Source organism: Saccoglossus kowalevskii, chromosome 6, assembly GCF_978046115.1.
Source record: "Saccoglossus kowalevskii chromosome 6, keSacKowa6.1, whole genome shotgun sequence".
NCBI lineage: Eukaryota > Metazoa > Hemichordata > Enteropneusta > Harrimaniidae > Saccoglossus > Saccoglossus kowalevskii.
In genome coordinates this window covers 10,196,620-10,217,657 of record NC_140646.1, presented here as the reverse complement: position 1 = coordinate 10,217,657, position 21,038 = coordinate 10,196,620, and the positions used below count along the sequence as shown (strand labels likewise).

Here is a 21,038-nt window from a genome sequence, read left to right as displayed (position 1 = left end):
CACTATTGTTTTATATTTAAACACAGAATCCAAATGAGTAATCAGCAGTCTGTAGCTAAATTTGGATCATTATTGTTGACCATGTTGCACTTGCGAGCACCTTCAAAGTTCAAGTTTTTAGCTGGTGTAAATGCATTACAAATGTGGAAGAATGGTTGCAGTGACAAAGTGAGTTCATGCCTAATCAATGTATCTGAACTAATTTTATAGTTGCTAATTTTCCCACAAATCTCTAATATTCTTCAAAATTATATTATTACATTTTTTATTTCAGTTTATACATCCTACAATGCTTTTGGCCTTAGAGGGGGGGGGGGCAGTAGACCAAATTGGACTTTTTGCTTGGCATATCAAATTCTCCACCCAGGGGACATGATGACATGTCTATAACTCAAGGGTTGATCATAAAATGACAAAGTTGTAGCAATGACTTAAATCAAATTTCCCTGTATATGATGGGAACACAGAGGTTGTCTAAATCCCCACTATGATCTTTTTCAGCTTTTCCAATGTTTCGGTAAATTTGGTATGTGTCTATCAAAAAGTGGAGCACGAAAACTTGTGGACAGATTGAAGGGTGAATATGATCATGAAATTATAAAGTGGAAGCAAGACATTGAGTCGGAGACAGTGAGTGAAATGATTCCTTGCATTTATTTGTTCCAAAAAAATATACAGTAATGGTTATCTCACTCCTAATATAAATATTAAAAGTCAGAACTACATCTTCTGCACATATACCATAAGAATGTTACACTATACCTAGGGGGTCACATGTATCACTTGGACATTCAAGTTAATATTGTATATCTGAATTGCCAGTAGCCATAGAAACTGGTTTGATGATATTTTCGTTAAAATTGGAGCATTTAAAGTCAATATAAAGTATTCTATGTATTTCTATTTTTAACACTTAATTCAAAACAAAATATTATACCAGCTTTTTTTAAATTCACACAGATACCAGTAGATTCAAGACCATGTGTAGCAAGAGAACTCTTCCAGGATGAGGATGTCCAAGATACTTCTGAAAATAAATCAGAGAAAAGTACAGTGTTTTGATATGTTTACACGGATGAATCAGTAATTTGGTTTATAAGGATATATGTCACAATGAATTAAATCCAGAGAAAATATCAATGCTTCCGGTCATGACACACTTGTCAGTAAAACTGTTAGCATATAGCAATGTTTTGAATGGTTTGTTTTTGTCAGATTTGTAAAATGAACAAGAATTAAATAATTTGAAGGTCCTAGGTAATTAATTCTCTGAAATCAAAAAAATGATGCATGAGGTTATATGACAGCACACACAACTGAGCAACTTTACTGCAGCTTATATCATTTTCGCCTAGACAATTATAAATAAATTGAAGCAGTAAAAAAATTGCTTCAAAAAAAATTAACAGGGGGTGCACCCCTAACCCAGGCAATTTTCTTTGGAATGCAAATAGTAAATGTTGATTCACTTTCCCAGTCTGAACTTTCACAATGGTTACTTATAACTCATCATTTCATCAACACATCCTGGCTACTCAGTGGCTTGGGACAACGTACAAATTGCAACAACTGCTCGCCATCAAGGTACTTTGCAAAGTAACAAAATGTTGATGTGGGCAATGTCATATGCAGCTAAAAATAGAATATCTGCAAGAGACGAGGACGACACCGCTTCTGTGACAGCAACGTCTTTACCTATCAACTTATACATTCAATCAGATGAAATGTTACAAAAATTGAAAAGACGGATGGAGATTATTGTAGTACGAATTGTTTGCAGCAACTTTTCTCACTTTGAGAAGTATTATGGAGATTGTGTTACACACCAGTATCAGTCAGAGTCGAACAAAAAAGTGAACTGGTAAGTTAAATTTATCATTTATCACCCTCGGCAGTTTTTGACTTTTGATAGATGACAATTTGTACATCAATTAGGTATGTCACCCTCTGACGGTTTGGTGAAGTTTTGATCTGATGTTAAAGTTAAAGATATTATAGAGTGAATTGATTAGAAATTTGGCTGTCAAACATATACAACTAGCAAATTTTTTGTAGTTTTTGGTCAACATTTTTTACCTTTGTGAAAAATTATGTATTCGAGTATAATGGATCATGGAATGATTAGAAGTTGCACTATGGAATTTATTATTGTTGAATATTTTTGGTTAAAATTCAAATTATTGATGTCTTCTCTTCAAAACTGTAAATATAAACTGTAAATATAAACTGTAAATATAAACCAATACGTCTACTTATTCAATATGATTTAAAAGTAAGTGGAATATTGACATAACAATTGTAATGTTATTGCCCTGCATCATGGTTTAAAAAAATTGTTTATACATGCCACAATATATTAGGGTTATTGTATATGAATTTTGTTTGATCATGTCCTTAATTGACTTCAATTCACTTCTTAACTATGTAATAGCTACTAATCCAAACATTTGTTATTTAGATTTATTTTTGGAGATATGTGTTTCTGCTAATCAATTTTTTTATAGGTTAACTTAGGTATTATTCATGAAAACCCCTCATCGATACCCGGAGTCATATCAGTGATTGACACACTTCATCGCTATGTACCTACAAAAGCTGATGGAGAACATCATATAATGTGCCATGGTGATGTGCCATGGTGATGCCTTATCAGTTGAAAGACACATTGATGCCCATAAGGCACGCTCAGGATGCACAACTGCCAGGGGACGTCTACGTGGTCTGGAACCTGTTCCAGAGGAATTTCACAAGCGTGGATTATTGCTTCAGGTGAAATATTATGTGCTTATTCTAAAATTAATCTTTTAACATTTAACATAACCCCCACAAGTTTTAAAAACTGTGTTTTTCTATTACTGACACTCTTAAGCAGACAAATATTGGTACATGTATTTATATATTCAGTTATCCATTTGTGAATAGTAAATGAATCCTGAGTTATATTATATCTTGGAGAATACATCATAGTTATTGAATTATGCCATTTATTGTTTGTTTGTTTAAACAACTTTCACCCTTATAATACCCAGGATAAAGTACCTTTTATAGCCCATGTTGTGACGATGTCTGTCTGTCTTTTTTGTTCTATTCAAATATCTTGAGAACCAATAGGCGGTTTCAGATGAAACTAACTATGAGATATTATGGGAAAATTGCAAGATCTCATTCGGTTAATTTGCTTATGAATTAATTTTAAAAGACATATTCAGTTTTAGATGAAATTTAACAGTGAGACACTAGAGTTTTCAGCATGTGTCAACAGAAGCAATATTTCTTGAATTTCTAGTTACGGTGTGTTGAGTAGAATAATTAATGTATTTTATTTGCAGGACACTATGGATGAATTTTATTTTGGAAACAGTGCCATGTTAAATCATTGGGCGGTGAAGAAAAAAGTCATGGATTGTTTTAACCATGTGGTTGACTTCCTGACATTTGTTATGGAGTTATAGTGTGTTTGCTTGTGATGGAAAAATTAAAAATGAAATCATTAAGAAGCAAACCAACCACATCTGTATATACAGAGTCACTTGAAGCCAAGACTGAATATATTAATAACATTGCCAGGGATGTGGTTCACGAAGTGTGGCTTCCATATGACACTAAAGAATTGGCATATCTAATGAGGCATGGTGGTGGTGAAGATGATGATGATGATGATGATGACGACGATGATGATGACAAATATCCATACTGTTTCTGTGGAGAAAGTAAGTGAGTACTCACATTGATGGCATGTTCAGTAAAATATGGATGGACTAACAAATGAATATATAAAACAATGAATGAGTCACTGAATAGATGGGTAGACTAATGAAGGAATTAATGGACTAATTGATGAAAACATAAATCATTGATGAAACAAATAAAAATAAGTCTTTTTAATTTGTATTATTTCTATAGGGGTATACACATATGTTGCAAGGAATGAGCATTATATAAATCAGTAAATTTCCTTGTACCATGAGGTGTGAATACAAAAGTTTACGTTGTCTTACATACTGTGAATTTGCCATCAGGTCTACAATTTTTGTTAAAAAATTAAGTCTCAAAATCTAAAATATATAGTGACACTCTGTACACTTAGAAATATTATTTCACTAAATGCTGGGTATGAACAATGGGTAAGTTTCTTACTCTAGTTGTGCTGTTGTAAACAGCTCTGGTACAGTTCTGTAAAATGTTTTTTTTTGGGAATATTAAGGCTAGCTGCTACTACTAGACTGTAGAAATTGACATTGACATACATGACTGAATACATATCAGTGAATAAACACCACATTTATGAAAATATGATTGCTTATATATCAAGATTAACTTGTGCCTCATGGCCACAAAACATATGAGCATATTATGGATTGCATAATCTATATTTTTCCAGAAAGTAGGAAATGTTTACTATATGAAATTTACTTAAATACTACAAAAAAATTTAAGCCCAATGTACAGAACAAAACAAGTCATTGTCAATGACACGTCCCCGTTCCGTTCATATTTGAGTGACATATACATTCAAAGCAGATCATGACCGAAATGCACCTGCATATGTACAACACATTGTGCTAAATCTGAACAAAATCCATCCATGCATGACTGAGATCCGGTTCTGGAATTGTGAAAATACGTGATTTTGATGCATTTTCGGCCTTAAAATGGCCATCATTCCGCTATTGTTAAGCAGATCATGAAACAAATGCACATATCTATTTGTGACATGATGTACCATGTGTGTGTGAAGTTTGAACTTGATCAATCCAGACATGTCTTGGATACGGATCCAGAACTGAATTCTTTAACAAAATGGCCGCCAGTCGGCCATTTCGAACTTGATCCGAAAAAAAAAAAGACGTGCATCAAGGTCCTATTATGTTTAATGTATGTACCAAATTTGAACAAAATCCATCCATGCATAACTGAGATACGGGTCCGGAATGGTGAAAATGTGCGATTTCAATGCATTTTCGGCCTTAAAATGGCCGCTATTCGGCTATCGTTAATCGGATCATGAAAAAAATGCATGTGCATATGTCCCATATAATGTGTGATGTATGAGTGAAGTTTGAACTTAATCGGTCCATGCATGTTCGAGATACAGGTGATCACGGACGCACGGACGGACGGACGCACACAGGGCAAAACATTAGTCCCCGTTTTCGGACTGCGTCCGAACGGGGACTAATAAAAGCTAAAAGTTTTCTTTGATTTCTTACAGCAACAAGACTAAACTAGCACTGGCTATTGAAAGGTAAAATGATATCTCAATTCAGATTAACTATTTTGTTAACAGTACATGATCATTAAAGGGATGGACTACTATAACCATTACAATCATTAATTTGGTTGTATGAATAGTGGGATGTAATGCTGCAGTTTTTAATTACAAGTAATTCCACTAAAATATGATTTTTACACAAGATTACAATGGTGATTACACTACCCAGACTCATTTGTGCATTTGATTGCACAATTACTACAGCATCTGGAAAACATGCAACTACATTTTTCATCTTTCATTTTCCTATGACATGGTTCCCTAGTTTCTAGCTCTTCTAGTCTGTCTATATCCATGCCAGGAACTACTAAATGTTTTAGTATATGAATACGCATGCAATTGTCCAAGTCATTCATCTCAGCACAAAAATCTATCGCTTCTTTAGAAACTTTACGTTTATCAAGGGACCTCTTTGTGGCATATAAATAGGCAGCACCTTCTCTTCCATCCCTGGCACACCTGCCAACTTCCTGCCAGTAGGCAAGGATTGACTTACTCATGCCCCAGTGAATTACAACATCTACATCTGTTAACTGAATACCCATTCCAAATGCAATTGTAGTAACCAAACACCTAGCTATACTATCTTTTTCTGTAAACTTGTTAATGACAACTTTTTCTGTCTTTTCATCAAGGGAACTATGATACATATGTATCAACCTGTTTTCTACATAATCGATGGTCCCAGTGAAAGATTTCTCACCTAGCTCTTAGACAAGATGTTCATGGATATCAGAAACCTGACTAAGAGATCTGAAATGAAAGGGGCACAACTGAACAATAGTTATTTATCAGTCACAACTACCAATTGTTACTAAATGTATAAAGTAATTTTGTAAATATGTGGGGAAAGTGTAATATTAACAGCCAGACATTCCTGACATCAACCAATTTTTTATACTGGCGTTTCATATTAAGTTGCATATGTGTCACCAGCATCACTCAAATTCCAAATTACTTGATAATTGTGCATATGCAAATGAACATGTAATTAAGTTAAAATATCTCCCTTGATTAAATTTGGGCCAATATTAACAATGAATACAAAATACAAATTTAGAAATGAGTGAAAAAAATATATTAGATGCTATCGAGAAAATGTCACAGTATCATTATGAGTTTCCATTTTATGGCACTATACTAACCTACAATAGATGATAACCTTTTTAGCATTTACACCATTCTTGGAGAGATCATTAAGATACCAGTCAAGTTCCTCTTCATATTTCATTTTGCCATTGTTTTTATAATGCAAAACTATGTTTGGCCTGAAAAATAAAATTGTAAAGAAACCATTGGATGGATGATATTGTTTACAGAAATAAAATTACCTGATTATGTATTATTCCATATTTGTTAGTCTAGTTGTATTCCTTACCTGTCAGGTACAGTAGCAACAGTAGTAATATCATTTTCTTCAAACAAAAGGTGTAATAACATTATATTCATCATGGCTTCTGTAGCAGTGGCAGTCAGAATTAACCAAGGGCAGGTTACCAAACTTCTGAGTACATTATTTTTTTTGTATTCAGGCCTAAAATCATCACCCCTGCATGATTATATAAAAGACAAAACATGTCATTTCCACATAAATATAAATCAACAGTTTATTTCTGGCTATTTTAGTTAAGATGTATTGATGTATGTTAATTTTCAACTTTTAGCAATATTTCATCTGCATAAAGTAAATAAAGCTAGGCAATAATATCAAGAATATGGGCAATTCTCCAATAACATATGGCAACAGATACAAATGCAAGTTCTTTGAACATGTGTACATCTACCATACAAGTTGAGAAACTAACATATCAACTGGGTTTGCTGGAGACAGAAATCAGTTCAGAAATGTGCAGATTTGTTCAATACCTGATGATTTTTGAAAGGTCGATGTAATTGATTTTTACACATTTGAAAAACAAATTATAATTCATTAATCACATACTTACCATTCAACAATGCAGTGGGCTTCATCACAGACCAACAAGATAAGCCTCTCCTTATAGTGAACATTTCTTAACATCCCCCTCCAAGGTTCCATCATGATGGATTCAGGGGATGTGAAAACAATACTACACTGACCATTGAGGATTTCTGATATGTGAAGCAATATAAAGGTATCACAATAAGTTATAAATATTAAGAAACTACATAGTATTGCTATATTGTAATATTCACACTTTAAAAATTTGAATTGTTTGAATAAATGGTGGAAACTCAATTATTAAAACTTGTTTTGATTTATTCACACAATATTCACAGTAGTCTATTTACTTTGTTTATCAGCATCCAACATCTCATCCCTCCTCATAATGCAGCCCACGTCAATTCCGCGTTCTTTTAAGATTCGCTGCTGATTAAACATCAGGCTTCTTAAGGGGGAAATAACAAGTGAGATGTGCTTCTTCAATGGATACATCTAAAAAAAATATTGTCAAAATGATCAATGGTGCTATTTATTATTACTCTTAAAGACATAAATTGTATTTTAATTAGGTTGTTGTAAATATGATAACATTCTTACCTGGTCCAATAACAATGGTGGAATGATAAAAGTATCACTTTTACCAAAACCAGTTGGTAAAATACCTATGATGTTTTGTTTTTCCACCACTGAATTAATGATGCGTGTCTGCTGTGGTTTGAGTTGATACTCAAAGCCATATTTGTTCAATACTTCTTCCATACTTCTTCAGAATAATATGCTGGAGTTGATGCAAACTAGTTTATTATCTTATTTTATAAGGTGTATTATTTAATCAGATAATTACATAATTTAGTTACACCTAAGAAAATAATTCAACTTCAAAAATCAACAAACAAAAATAAATTTTAAAACAAATAAAGAAAATCCATTAATTAAATAAAAAAAATTACCATTTATTTCACTTAATTTTTAAAATAACAAAACTACTCACAATATGTTTGATATATTTATTTAATTCCATCAGCTAAACCGCAGTTGTTTGTGTACAGATCGTGTTCATTTGTTTCTGTGTGTTGACCTTTGCACAATGCATTGTGGGTAATCTCGTTAAAAAATGGCAGCCGACACTAAAGATTATTCAATCGTTTGTTTTTCGAGCAAAGTAGCCGATTTCATCGACAATTGGACTCCAAACTTGGAGTGCTGGATATATGTGGTAATCAATCATCATTTTTGGTACCTGGGCATGCTATTTCATTAGAAAGGCTATATTTTTCAAAGTCCCGGACTTTGTCTATGGAGGTGCGCAGGGCTGTGGGGGGGACGGGTCATTCCAGTTTTTGTCCACACCCCCCCTACGGATGGTTTAAATCCGAGGGGTCATAATTCTACAAAAAGTAAGGATGGTTCAATTCCGAGAGGTGTCATTTTTTGACTATTTTTTTTCTCTATATCCACACCCCTACAGATGATTTAATTCCGAGGGGGGTCATATTTTTGATTAATTTTTTTTTCATATTATCCACACTCCCCACAGATGATGTGAATCCATGCGGTCGTAATTTTTAAGCTTCCAAGGGGTAGGTTTGTAAAAAAAAAACTGTCAGCCAAGAGACCTGGGGGAGGGTGTACGCCCTTTTAAAATGCATGCAGTCATACGTGGCTGTACCCCTGCTTGCAAACTGTTTTAATCCAACAAAATTTATTTATTATTCTACGACTGTGTCGATCAAGCCCACACAAACATATCAGTCGCAACTTAGAATAAAGAATAAACCAATGTGTTGGGGCAAATACTAATTCATGTGTATACTTGATACATTCATTTAAAAGAGTCTGACTTACTTGTACATTTCAGTTGTTCTCAAATTTCATTGGCATTCATGAATAGTTCACATTATAAATTAAAATAAACTCAACTCGACATGTGGCTATTACATAGGACATTACAACACTTGTATACATTTTATTTATAATATTTTAAATCTCTGTATTTTACTGGCTGGCATAATTAGAAAGCTTCGCGTTCATTCCCTTTATTCTAACTCTATTTCATTCACATGCGTAAGTCTGGTTTGCGCGCAGGTTATCATTAGAATGCCATGCACAAGTCTGATTTGGGCGTACGCGCAAGTGGCATATATACAAAACTGCGTCTCACCTTTCCATGCGCAACTACCCTGTAGAGGCACCCTTACTAGTACATACACAGTCATGTATGGTAGGCTCGCACGGCAATTAACATTTATTGTCAAGACCATGAATGAACACAAGGACTGGGAAATTACAAGATCACAAAAATTTCAAATGGAAAATTAAATAAATTTTGCTTAGTCAAAAGCTTGGAAACTAGTCTATAATAGTTGGCAGAAGAACATTTGTTTTATTTGCCTGAGCCTTGGAATGAAAGACGTACATAATATAAAATATGATTTTGTGAATATACATCATGCATGGTCTCAGATATTAATGTTTAGAAAGTTTAATGTTCCGCGTAGACCAAATATAATCACGCAAAGTATAAATTCAAAGTGTTTTAATACATTGGTGAGAGGTCGTATTTTACGTGAACAAGAACATGCACTTAGAAAAAAAAGCCGAAGTCAAAATTTGATACAACATACGCCGCGACAACTGAGTGATCAGCGACATCATTTTGGGCGCAATTGAATTCAAGTACTTCTTTGCAAAACTTGCTGCGCTGCGATGCTGACATCAAGTGTATGTTGACCGAAGTTTGGCACGTTACCTTAGCAACCCCTTTCATTCTTGCCTCGTGTGTCGTTCTAGTAAAATTGTTATGATATCCGACGGTACTGTAATTACACAACTTGTACACAACTCTGTACTGGCTTTTCTAACTACGCAATTTTGTTTACAATATTGTACCGGCTCTGATTAATATTTCAACATTGTAATTGCTTTCATAATAATTACGCAAACTCAAGTTATTTTTACTATTGTTAGGGTACTGACCCGGGGTATTGGGTCTGTGAGTATCTCAATATTACCGACTTGATAATGTTGCATTCGTAATAATTACGCAAACTTACACATGAGCACATTTAAATCATTGAAAAAGATAGTAGTCAGGTGTCTACCGAATGTCGGGAAAATAGTTTAAATACTTCATCGATGTTCCTATTGTGAATTATTTTATTCGAAATGAAATGAATATGCAATTTAAACCATACAATAACATACCATATCATGCGCAATGTTTAAATTTTACTATAATATAATAAACTCTGGGCAGCGCACTTCGATTACATTATTCATGTACATTTCAACTGATAACCACATGTTTGAATTACATGCGACGATGGGCAATGACCTCCAGAGTTCATGCACTGACATTTAAAGCGGGAGAGTTGTCATCTACGCATGCGTCCATAGTGTGTCTACCCATGCCTACCCTTAGCTGAAGTTGACAATACATAAATACATACATTATGTATTAATTGGTTAACTTGTGTCTTTTGTCACACCAAAATGGTTCAATATTTCAGGGCAAAAGTATTGAGGACTGTTCACAATTATAATTATCAAACTTTTGACATATCATATGAACATTTAGGTCTTAAAGTTGTATTATGTTTTAATTTTTGTTGAAAATTGATCATTTCCTCTTTTCAGAAATATGTTTACAGCATACATTATAAGGCCTGAAACCAGTTGGTTTGAGTTTTCAACAACTTAGGGAGTCTCAATTCAACATTGTAAATAAACTATGAACTTTTGTACTGCTGGCAGGTTCTACTGTTATCACAATACTTTTTCGCTAAGTTTCGCTGTGTTATAACATTTCTTTTCATTAGTTTACGCTTTTAATGTGCAGCCAGACTCCACAGGCCAATGTTGGTAAGTTACTCACTGTTGCATCATGGGATTTAAGTTGTTTTCCTAACTTAAATAACTTGGCCATTTTTCCGGCAAAACCCATAGATGTTGTCCTGGATTTTGTTTTTGGATTTAGTTAAGGGGGTCAAATTAACCTATTTACAAAGGGCTTTCAACTAAATATAAAACATAATATATACAACTTTAAATTAATGTTTTTGTGACATTAAATCCAAAGCAGTAAACCTGTGTATTAAAGTTTTACCAATAGTTATTAGACCTTGCTTGCTTTTATGTATAAAGCAAATTGTGAGCAATAAAAAAATGTTATTATATAACACTACATGTATATATGCACTCTAGATGTATATTTTTGCATTTACACTGAGCGCCATATTGCCTCATACATATGATTTGTGAATCAGTCTGCAAATTACCTGACCATTCAGTTGAACGTACTTCTACATTGCAATTACTAGAGACATATCACAATAAAAAAAAATCAACACCAATGACAAAAGTCATTCAACTAATTTTCGGACCGATTTGCAAATCAGGTGCACAAAACAATGTGGGACACACACATCCCTCTAGGTGACGTCATCATATTATGACATCACTCTAGTTGTGCAGACCCCCCCTCTCCAAAAAATCATTGACTCCTTCCAACTGCACTGCTCTTCGCAACATACCATCCCAATTCACCAATTTCTTTTTTATAATTAGAAGACCCAAGTAGGCCACTTGCAAGTCACACTGCTTTTTTTCCGAGGGGTTCTGTTTTTGTGTGTATCCGAGGGGTACAATTTTTTCACATACCCATCCGTACACGCCAAATCAGTAGTTTCCAGGGGGTGTGTTAGTTAACAAAAATCCGACACCTGAATGGTGGATTTGAATCCATAGGGTGTCATAACCTTAATATCCATCCGTAGGGGGGGTGTGGATAAAAACTGGAATGACCCGACATCTATCAACCGAACGCGTCCCGTACACACAGCACTGTACGCAGGGCTATCTGCGACAGGATCGCAGTGTCACTCTGCGAAAAGCACGATTCCTATTGGTTGGTGGGTCGAACAGCGCGAATCCCAATGGTCGATGTTCACTGCATGACTTATAAAAAATTAAGTTTTAAACGGTACGGTAAAAAAAAGTGTGTAAACACTATGTACCGGCGGACATGCCGCACTTTTCGGTGATCGGCAAGCACATGGAAGACAAATTGTGGGACCAAACAAATGACACATGGTTTACGGTGATTGGACACATCACACCGCTGGCTAGAAAAATTAAATAGTGTAATGTGCACGTTGGTCTTGGCTGCCTATTTACGGTGTAATGTTATCGCCATCTTGGAGTTGTAAGGCTCATTAGCATAGGCGGCAGCTTCAAAGCGAGTGGAACGCGAAGTACTTTTCACGCGTTCTGCAACGAATGTTGTACGTCAGCTTTGACTTTGTTGAGTGCATCAGGGAAAATAATTTGCATGCAGTGAAAAAAAAATCATTCACGATGTGCAACGTTTTGCCATGACAGCAGTTGTTTGCAATCGTCTGCCTTCGTTTAGATCATAAACGGACGCCAAACTTGTGGATTAGCTGGTATTTTAACCAGAAATGAAATACGTTGTAACAGTTGTGAAAAGTAAACAAAAACGGCGTTGGTTTGTGGTATGAATGGAATTATTTTTGTATCATAATTTTCGAAGTCAGTATTACTGAAAATTATGGTTTATTTTTTTTTAATGAACGCCAAATTTCGGTGGTCCATATTCAATTGATCTTAATGTAGCGGGAAGGGATTTTTTTTATCTTGATTTTTCAATAGTTGATTAAAACGGTTACTTTGTACCTTGATTCATCATCCCAGCTTTTCGAAATTTCTGAAAGACCAGTGCTCAAGCGCTAACACTACTACAGTTTTGTTAATATTTGTATAATGTTTATAACATGTATATGTATACTACCGGTAATACTCTGTTCTTGACGATTCTGATAGAACGGGTGACAAGCTTCCTGTCGCAAACAATGCATATTAGTCTAACGTCCATTGTCAGCATTATTATCAGTCAAGACTTCGTCTGAGAAATCGTTTTATTTTCTAAGTCTATATTCTATTTTAATAACACCATCTTACCATGGAGGTAAAAAGAGACTAACGCAATAACGATGTAAAGAAAGAAAGAAAAGACGCCAATGACAAGACGAGGCAAAGAAAAATCTGCAATCAGGGTCATATTTACTAATTTAGACTTACCTACAGCCTGTTGTGATTCCGATATAAAATTACAGGACTTTTGCGTTCATCCCTCGTTTACCCAATTTATATTTATTTTTCAAGAATTTTTCATCTAGGTCATATTATGACCAACCTCGCGAGTGGTTCGAGTGGGGCGATTAGGCTGAAATATTATTCGCATCAACGCGAAAGAGATTCAACTACTTAACTGATGACGACACCGATACGTGAGACCCCAGAGGGTCGGTGATCAGACGAGGGAGTACAGGAAATCTGTTTCTCGTCGACATCGGCCAAATAAACAAAGCCATCGTTTCCGTTTATGCAGAGAGCGTGCACTCATCTAATTTTAGTGTTGACACTGCCGTTTTAGTTTTCTATCTTCAGCAGTAGTTTCAATCCATTCACATAGCTCTACGTTTTTGTTCTCTTAATATTCTTAATAAAACGATATTGATTGCCTAGAAACAGTTTGACCCGCTACACGCTTTATTTGGGAATTCAAAGTGATGAATATAGTCATAACAAATTATACTTGCTAATGAAAAAAAATAACGTAACGTCGTGTGAAACGTACTTCGCGCTCTACTCGCTTTAAAGCTGTCGCCTATGCTAATGAGCAATGTTGGGGACGAAGCCTTACAACTGCAAGATGGCGTTAATGTTACCAGCTCCCTGATGTTACACCATAATAAGGCATCCAACACCAACGTGCATGTGTTTTGTAACCCCTTTCACCCCCTCCGGGGGATGTTATATATGTTAATTAATCAATGACTGAAAACGCACTTATTTAAATGTGCTTTTAATATTTGACTGATTGTTTATTGTATCAGCGCCTTTGATCTTCATATGTTGGAATTGTTGCGCTTAATTAAATAAAGTTATTATTATTAAAGTTATTAATGTTAAATACTTGCTGATTACCGAAACGTGCGGCATGTCGTCGGTAAATACTTGTTTACCGTAGTTCGCGAGCAGTCGGCGAAATAACCATTTAAAACTAAACATTTTTATAAGGCATGCTGTGTACCCTTACATCGATCGACCATTGAGATTCGCGCTTTTCGACCAACCAACCAACCAATGGGAATCGTGCTCTTCGCAGAGTGACACTGCGATCCTGTCGCAGAGTGCAATAATCGACATTCGGCGAGTCGCATAATCGCGTCCCAGTTAGTTTTTTGACCCCCATACATACCTCATTATCATTGTTTATTCAGTGTACATATTAGATTCACCTTTTCCAGGTTTCAATGGAATCAAAGATTTCATAGATGAGAAAGTTGTTTGTCCCACGAAAGGAGCACACACTCAAACTGAAAATAAATCACAATAAAACATGTAAGCAAATTACATACAGAGTGTGAGAAAAGTACAAACAACTGAGAATCGTACATACTTCAAACAGCCATCCTCTTTAGCAATGGATTCAATGTATGTCCTCAAACCATTTCTGAACTACTTGTCTTTACTCTCATTTGAAACTAATGTATGACAAACCAACACAACCTATGGTCAAGAAATATGAAAACAGAATTACAGATGTATGCAATAAAATGAAGTTTGGAAAAAGCATAATTTACATAAATTACTAACAATATGTGTGAAATTCATGTGAGCAAGCATATGTAGTATACGCAGACAAAATTAGCTCTAGAAGTAATGGATAGTATAGTATAATGTATAGTTATGGAGGTGTTTAAAGGGTCAAAAATAAGTCTCATTTTCAATATCCAATATACAACAATCATGAATGGTAATTTTTGGTTTACATTTGTTTCTATTGGCGATGCAATTCTATTGGATATGCACTTCTATTGGATATGCACTTCTATTGGAAAAGCAATTCTATTGGATATGAACTTATATTGAATATACACTTCTATTGGATATACACTTCTATTGGATATGCACTTCTATTAGATATGAATTTCTATTGGAGATGCAATTCTATTGGATATGCAATTCTATTGGAAATGCACTTCTATTGGATGTGTACTTCTATTGAAGATGCAATTCTATTGGATATTTACTTCTATTGAAGATGCAATTCTATTGGATATGCACTTCTATTGAAGAAGGAATTCTATTGGATATGCACTTCTATTGAAAAAGCAATTCTATTGGATATGAACTTCTATTGGAGATGCAATTCTATTGGATATGCATTTCTATTGAATATATACTTTTATTGAAGAAGCAATTCTATTGGATATGCATTTCCATTGGAAATGCACTCCTACTGGAGATGCAATTCTATTGGATATGCACTTCTATTGGAGATGCAATTCTATTGGATATACACTTCTATTGAAGAAGCAATTCTATTGGATATGAATTTCTATTGGATATGCATTTCTATTAGGAATGCACTTCTATTGGAAATGCACTCTTACTGGAGACGCACTTCTATTGGATATGCACTTTTATTGGTGATGCAATTCTATTGGATATGAACTTCTATTGGATATGAACTTGTATTAGAAATGCACTTCTATTGGAGATGCAATTCTATCGGATATGCACTTTTATTGGTGATGCAATTCTATTGGATATGAACTTCTATTGGATATGAACTTGTATTAGAAATGCACTTCTATTGGAAATGCACTTCTATTGGAGATGCAATTCTATTGGATATGAACTTTTATTGGAGATGCAATTTTATTGGATATGCACTTCTATTGAAAAAGCAATTCTATTGGAGATGCAATTCTATGGGATATGCAATTCTATTGGAGATGCACTTCTATGAAGAAGCAATTATATTGGATATGAACTTCTATTGGATATGTAATTCTATTGAAAAAGCAATTCTATTTGATATACACTTCTATTGGAAATGCACTCCTACTGGAGACGCAATTCTATTGGATATGAATTTCTATTGGAGATGCAATTCTATTGGATATACACTTCTATTGAAGAAGCAATTCTATTGGATATGAATTTCTATTGGATATGCATTTCTATTGGGAATGCACTTCTATTGGAAATGCACTCCTACTGGAGACGCACTTCTATTGGATATGCAATTCTATTGGATATGCACTTTTATTGAAGAAGCAATTCTATTGGATATGCACTTCTATTGGATATGCACTTCTATTGGATATGCACTTCTGTTGGAAATGCAGTTCTATTGGATATACACTTCTATTGAAGAAGCAATCCTATTGGATAGGCATTTCTATTGGGAATGCACTTCTATTGGATATGCAATTCTATTGGATATGCAGTTCTATTGGATATGCATTTCTATTGAATATATACTTTTATTGAAGAAGCAATTCTATTGGATATTAATTTCTATTGGATATGCGTTTTTATTGGAAATGCACTCCTAGTGGAGATGCAATTCTATTGGATATGCACTTCTATTGGAAATGCACTCCTACTGGAGACGCACTCCTATTGGATATGAAATTCTATTGGATATGCACTTCTATTGGAAATGCACTCCTACAGGAGACACACTTCTATTGGATATGCATTTCTATTGGATATGCACTTCTACAGGAGACGCACTTCTATTGGATATGCATTTCTATTGGATATGCATTTCTATTGGATATGCACTTCTATTGAAAAAGCATTTCTATTCGATATGCTCTTCTATTGAAGATGCAATTCTATTGGATATGACATTATATTGGATATGCACTTCTATTGAAGAAGCAATTCTATTGGATATGAACTACTATTGGAGATGCAATTCTATTGCATATGAACTTCTATTGAAGATGCAATTCTATTGGATATGAATTTTGTATTGGATATGCAATTCTATTAGATATACACTGCTAGTATATGTATTGTGAAAATATTTCAGATTTTTCTTGCCAGATTACATATAACAAAATAAAATTAGCATTCAAATTTGAGCCATACCTGGATCTTATGAAAAATATAAAACATCGAACCAGCTTAACTAGATTTAAAATTTCAGCTCATTCACTTCCAATTGAAAAGTTGAGATATCAAGGAATACTTCCAGAAGAAAGAATTTGTACACTATGTGATCTAGGGGCTGTTGGCAGTGAAACTCATGCATTCATGGACTGTGAAAATATTGAAATTAAGAATAGTCGTTTAGAATTTTTAAATATGGTTTCGGTTTATGATGAAAAAATTCAAGATTTATCCAAGGATAACTTACTTAAAAAATTATTTACCTCAAATGATAGTTTCATTGTTAACAGTCTCGGAAAATTTGTTCATCAAATTATAATGTCTAACAATATCTAAATTTTACTTTTGTTTCTTATTACATGTACTACTAATATTTTATATTTCTTTGCTTACTTATTGTTTTATTTGTTATTGATGTTTGTTACTTGTTGTTGTATGTTTATTGACCATAGATAATGTAATTCAATGCATTATTTCGTGCCAAATAAAAAAAATATATATATAACTCCAGCTACTGATAATGATGTAGTATACTGCAAATAAATGCATCACATGTTCATGAATCTAACCAATCACATTAGGGCATTTAAGCACCATAAAATGACGACAAATTATGATAATTTTCTTGAGTCTGGAAACACAAAGTTTTGCAGCAGTTGAAATTTAATTAAAGATCTTGACAAGAGTTATTTTGGCAAAACTTTGCTGTCAAGAAATTCATCCAAATCATCATATCAAAAAAATGTTTAAGATAATATGGTATAACAATAATAAAACAATAAATCCCTACTGAAGAATACTGAAGGGTGTAGTTTTGAGAAAAACTTAAGAGGTCAAGTTTAATTTTAGTCAATAACTTGACTGATAAGGTAAACTTATGATAATAGTATATCTACAGGTTATATTTTTAGCATGTCCATGTGTCACAATTCATATAATATAGTCATATGGATTTGGTTATAACTTAACAGTGAATGTAACAGTAGTGTGTACTAGCACTATAATGTCTACAATACTAGAATTCCCCACAGCACATATAGAAAAGTAAATATAGAAAATATTGAAGGGAACCAACGCAAACTCATTAGGCACCCAAGACAGTGCCACAGCTAGCTCTAGTCCGTTGAATCTATCAGAAACAAAGTACTTACTGTTTTTTCATCTTCATTTTTTCCAATGATCTTGTCATCCACAGGATGAATGGTTATTTTGTTTTCAAGTTGATTCACTAAAATTGTAAACGGTCCACCTGAGACGATAAACTTGAAATCCCTAAAAAACAAATACAGTAGAACGTTGATTATCCGAACTGTTAGGGGGACATGCTTTTTGTTCGGTTATGCAAACAGTTCGGATATGCGATCTTGTGTGGACGTGCTCAAATTTACAGGCTCACGTACACACAAATTCTAACGCACATGACTGTATAATGAAATCAAACAATAGTACATGTACGTGTAGAGTACGTCATTAAAAACATTTTTATTTAATCAGTAATACATTGTAATAAAAATGTTGCAAAATGTCCGTAAAATGTAGCGATAATAAAGTTCCTTTGTTTTTTTTCTTGGGGGAAAACCAAGTCCCGGAACCAAGTGAAGACTGATTTCTCTGAACGATCGTCATAGGCTGTTTTCGTTATCTTTCGTTTCAGTCCTGCACTTGTATCCATTTTACTGAAAAAATCCAGCAACTTTTGTTTTGCCTTGATATCGGATATCGTCGATTTACCAATACCATACTCGGTAGATAGATTGCTTGCGGTTTCGCCACGTTCTAGTCGATTTATAATTGACACCTACGCGTCCAAATCAAGCACACCGCGTTTGCATTTCACTGGGGGTAGCCATGCCAACGCTAGATAAAAGACGCTGATAAAGTAAACAGATGAAAGGTCGCTTCGTATTCGCTGTGTATATATCGGCTCGATGTTACCAGATTGCTCTGGGATTTTCGAATGGTAATCTGCTACAAGATGTCCCGATTTTATTGGATTCAGCAAAGTTTTTAACACCTAGAACGATTGACATAATAAATTGTTGTAAAAATCCAGGTTGGCTACTGTGATCATCGGACGTAAACACTTCGACGCTGTGAACCATCAAACGGCCCGCCGACTGTGGTCATTGGTTGCAGTTGTCTGCTGATAAACCATCAAAGAGGCTCACCAAGGGGTTGTCGTTTCGTCTCTCTTTTTCACTGCACTATTAAACTGGCGTCGCTTCTGTGGCAAGACATCCCAGAAGTTATTTTCTTTCTTTTTTTATTCCGAAGGGGATGTGACTTCTGATAATGGACATTAAAATTAAAAATCGAAAAAAACATGGGATTGGCTCATGGCCGCGTTTCTTTGACGGCAGCGGAACCCCGTACAATTTTCCCGGGAAACGTATCCGAACTACGGTGACTTACAACTTGGTAAAGTTAAGGATCTGACTGTAAACAGTGGAGAAGACATTTGATGAAGTTTGTGTTTTTATGACATTATTTATTTACAGTGGAACACTGGTGTGGCGTAATAGGCTTGTCTGAATTTAGGAAATTTTTGGATACTGTAATTCGTGTCATTGTTTGCGCAGCCACTGTAAACAATGAACGTACACGTGAAAGACGTCTGATTACATGTTGATAACAGCTTTATTGAAAGTGTTGCACCAGGAAATCACACAAGACGACTGTAGTATTTATTGTTCACAGTTGACTTTTGTATTATACGGAACACAGCCAGACCTGCGTGCAAACATTGGGGGACACACAGTAGGTTCGGATAACCGAACATTTCGGATAATCGACGTTCTACTGTATGATTCTCATAATCTCATAATTACTTTGGCTACACACGTCTACAGGTTTAGGGCAGAAATGGCCAAAACACAAAATATTCTTTAAGAATTGATATTTGCACAAAATATAAATCAGTGAAAAATTCGAAAAGACATGTATAGTACATTTCTGAAGTCAGAATTTATGAGCAGCAACTTTAGTTATACCATCCCTATTTTACGGATGTATCAGAAATCACTCACTGCCTGCCTTTATTGAATGATTGTAGTCTATTTTTACAAAGTAAAGAGATCACATAAAAGGGTCTTACCTTCTAATGAAATACTAGTTTGTGTTGCAAATTGTTGTCTTTCTCTCCTCTTTATCCAGCCTGCATTTTGTCTCAACAAGTTCTACTTGAGATCTTCCAGTTCTAACAAAACAACAAAATTAAATTTGTAAGGTCGCTTATAATTTGACATAATCCTTTGATAAATTTAAATTTATACATATTATAGTAGTAGTAGTAGGAATCCTTCCGTCTCGAGAGACGATGGGCTTGTATCGCATGCTCAGTCTTCATGGTCTCTCCAGGGCGCAGGACTGGGCATGTGTGTATGGAAACCTAGAGCTGCCCAGTCAACAAGGTTCCTGCTCTTCCGCACCGACGAAGTCCAAAGGAATGCAGAGCACTACGTTTGGAGACAGCTTGGCTGCAGGAGTTGCCAGAAGGGCGACTAATATAATATAATATATACACATAATATAAACCATACCTCAAAGCAAAAGAAGTAACCAATAGCCATACACTCATTTGTGACAAATTTTTCTGCATCCAAAGAAGAATCATTATAAATTTCATTTTGTGTAGGTTTTTTAATAAATCAGTTTTATAATCAGTTACCATGTTACATTGCTTAAGTGCAATATTTCAAAAGATATTAGATAACAGCCATTTTTAAACTTAGAACCAGAAAGCCATACAAGATGGCTGATCCCCCCCCCCACCATTTTTATTGGTTTTGAATGTCTACATCTGCAACAGTGTACCAGATATTCACGCATTTTTAATGAAGTCACATG

General features: G+C 34.6%; 1 protein-coding gene across 3 annotated transcripts; it reads right to left on the bottom strand.

The window, feature by feature from the left end:
* Positions 1–635: 635 nt before the first annotated feature.
* LOC102805517 (uncharacterized) lies at positions 636–20,693 on the bottom strand. 3 transcript variants are annotated; one of them, XM_085500025.1, is made up of 11 exons: positions 20,287–20,693; positions 18,344–18,464; positions 17,172–17,341; positions 14,680–14,789; positions 14,479–14,596; positions 7,794–7,974; positions 7,544–7,688; positions 7,219–7,363; positions 6,651–6,821; positions 6,418–6,540; positions 636–1,027 (listed from the first exon to the last, which is right to left on the bottom strand). In XM_085500025.1, the coding sequence occupies exons 6-11, from the start codon at positions 7,953–7,955 to the stop codon at positions 973–975; spliced, it is 801 nt and encodes a 266-aa protein (XP_085356151.1). In that variant the 5' UTR covers positions 7,956–7,974; positions 14,479–14,596; positions 14,680–14,789; positions 17,172–17,341; positions 18,344–18,464; positions 20,287–20,693; the 3' UTR covers positions 636–972. The 3 variants fall into 3 exon arrangements, with proteins under 3 accessions (XP_085356151.1, XP_085356150.1, XP_085356152.1); XM_085500024.1 differs by lacking the exon at positions 20,287–20,693 and adding an exon at positions 18,924–19,026; XM_085500026.1 differs by lacking the exon at positions 17,172–17,341.
* Between the last annotated feature and the right edge of the window lie 345 nt (positions 20,694–21,038).

Excerpts from the sequence above, each read along its gene's own strand:
- LOC102805517 (XM_085500025.1), bottom strand. The coding sequence starts at position 7,955 with ATGGAAGAAGTATTGAACAAATATGGCTTTGAGTATCAACTCAAACCA. Across the intron at positions 7,364-7,543 it reads GTTGGATGCTGATAAACAAA|AAATCCTCAATGGTCAGTGT; the intron begins GTAAATAGACTA and ends TTCACATATCAG. Across the intron at positions 6,541-6,650 it reads GTTGCTACTGTACCTGACAG|GCCAAACATAGTTTTGCATT; the intron begins GTAAGGAATACA and ends TTTATTTTTCAG.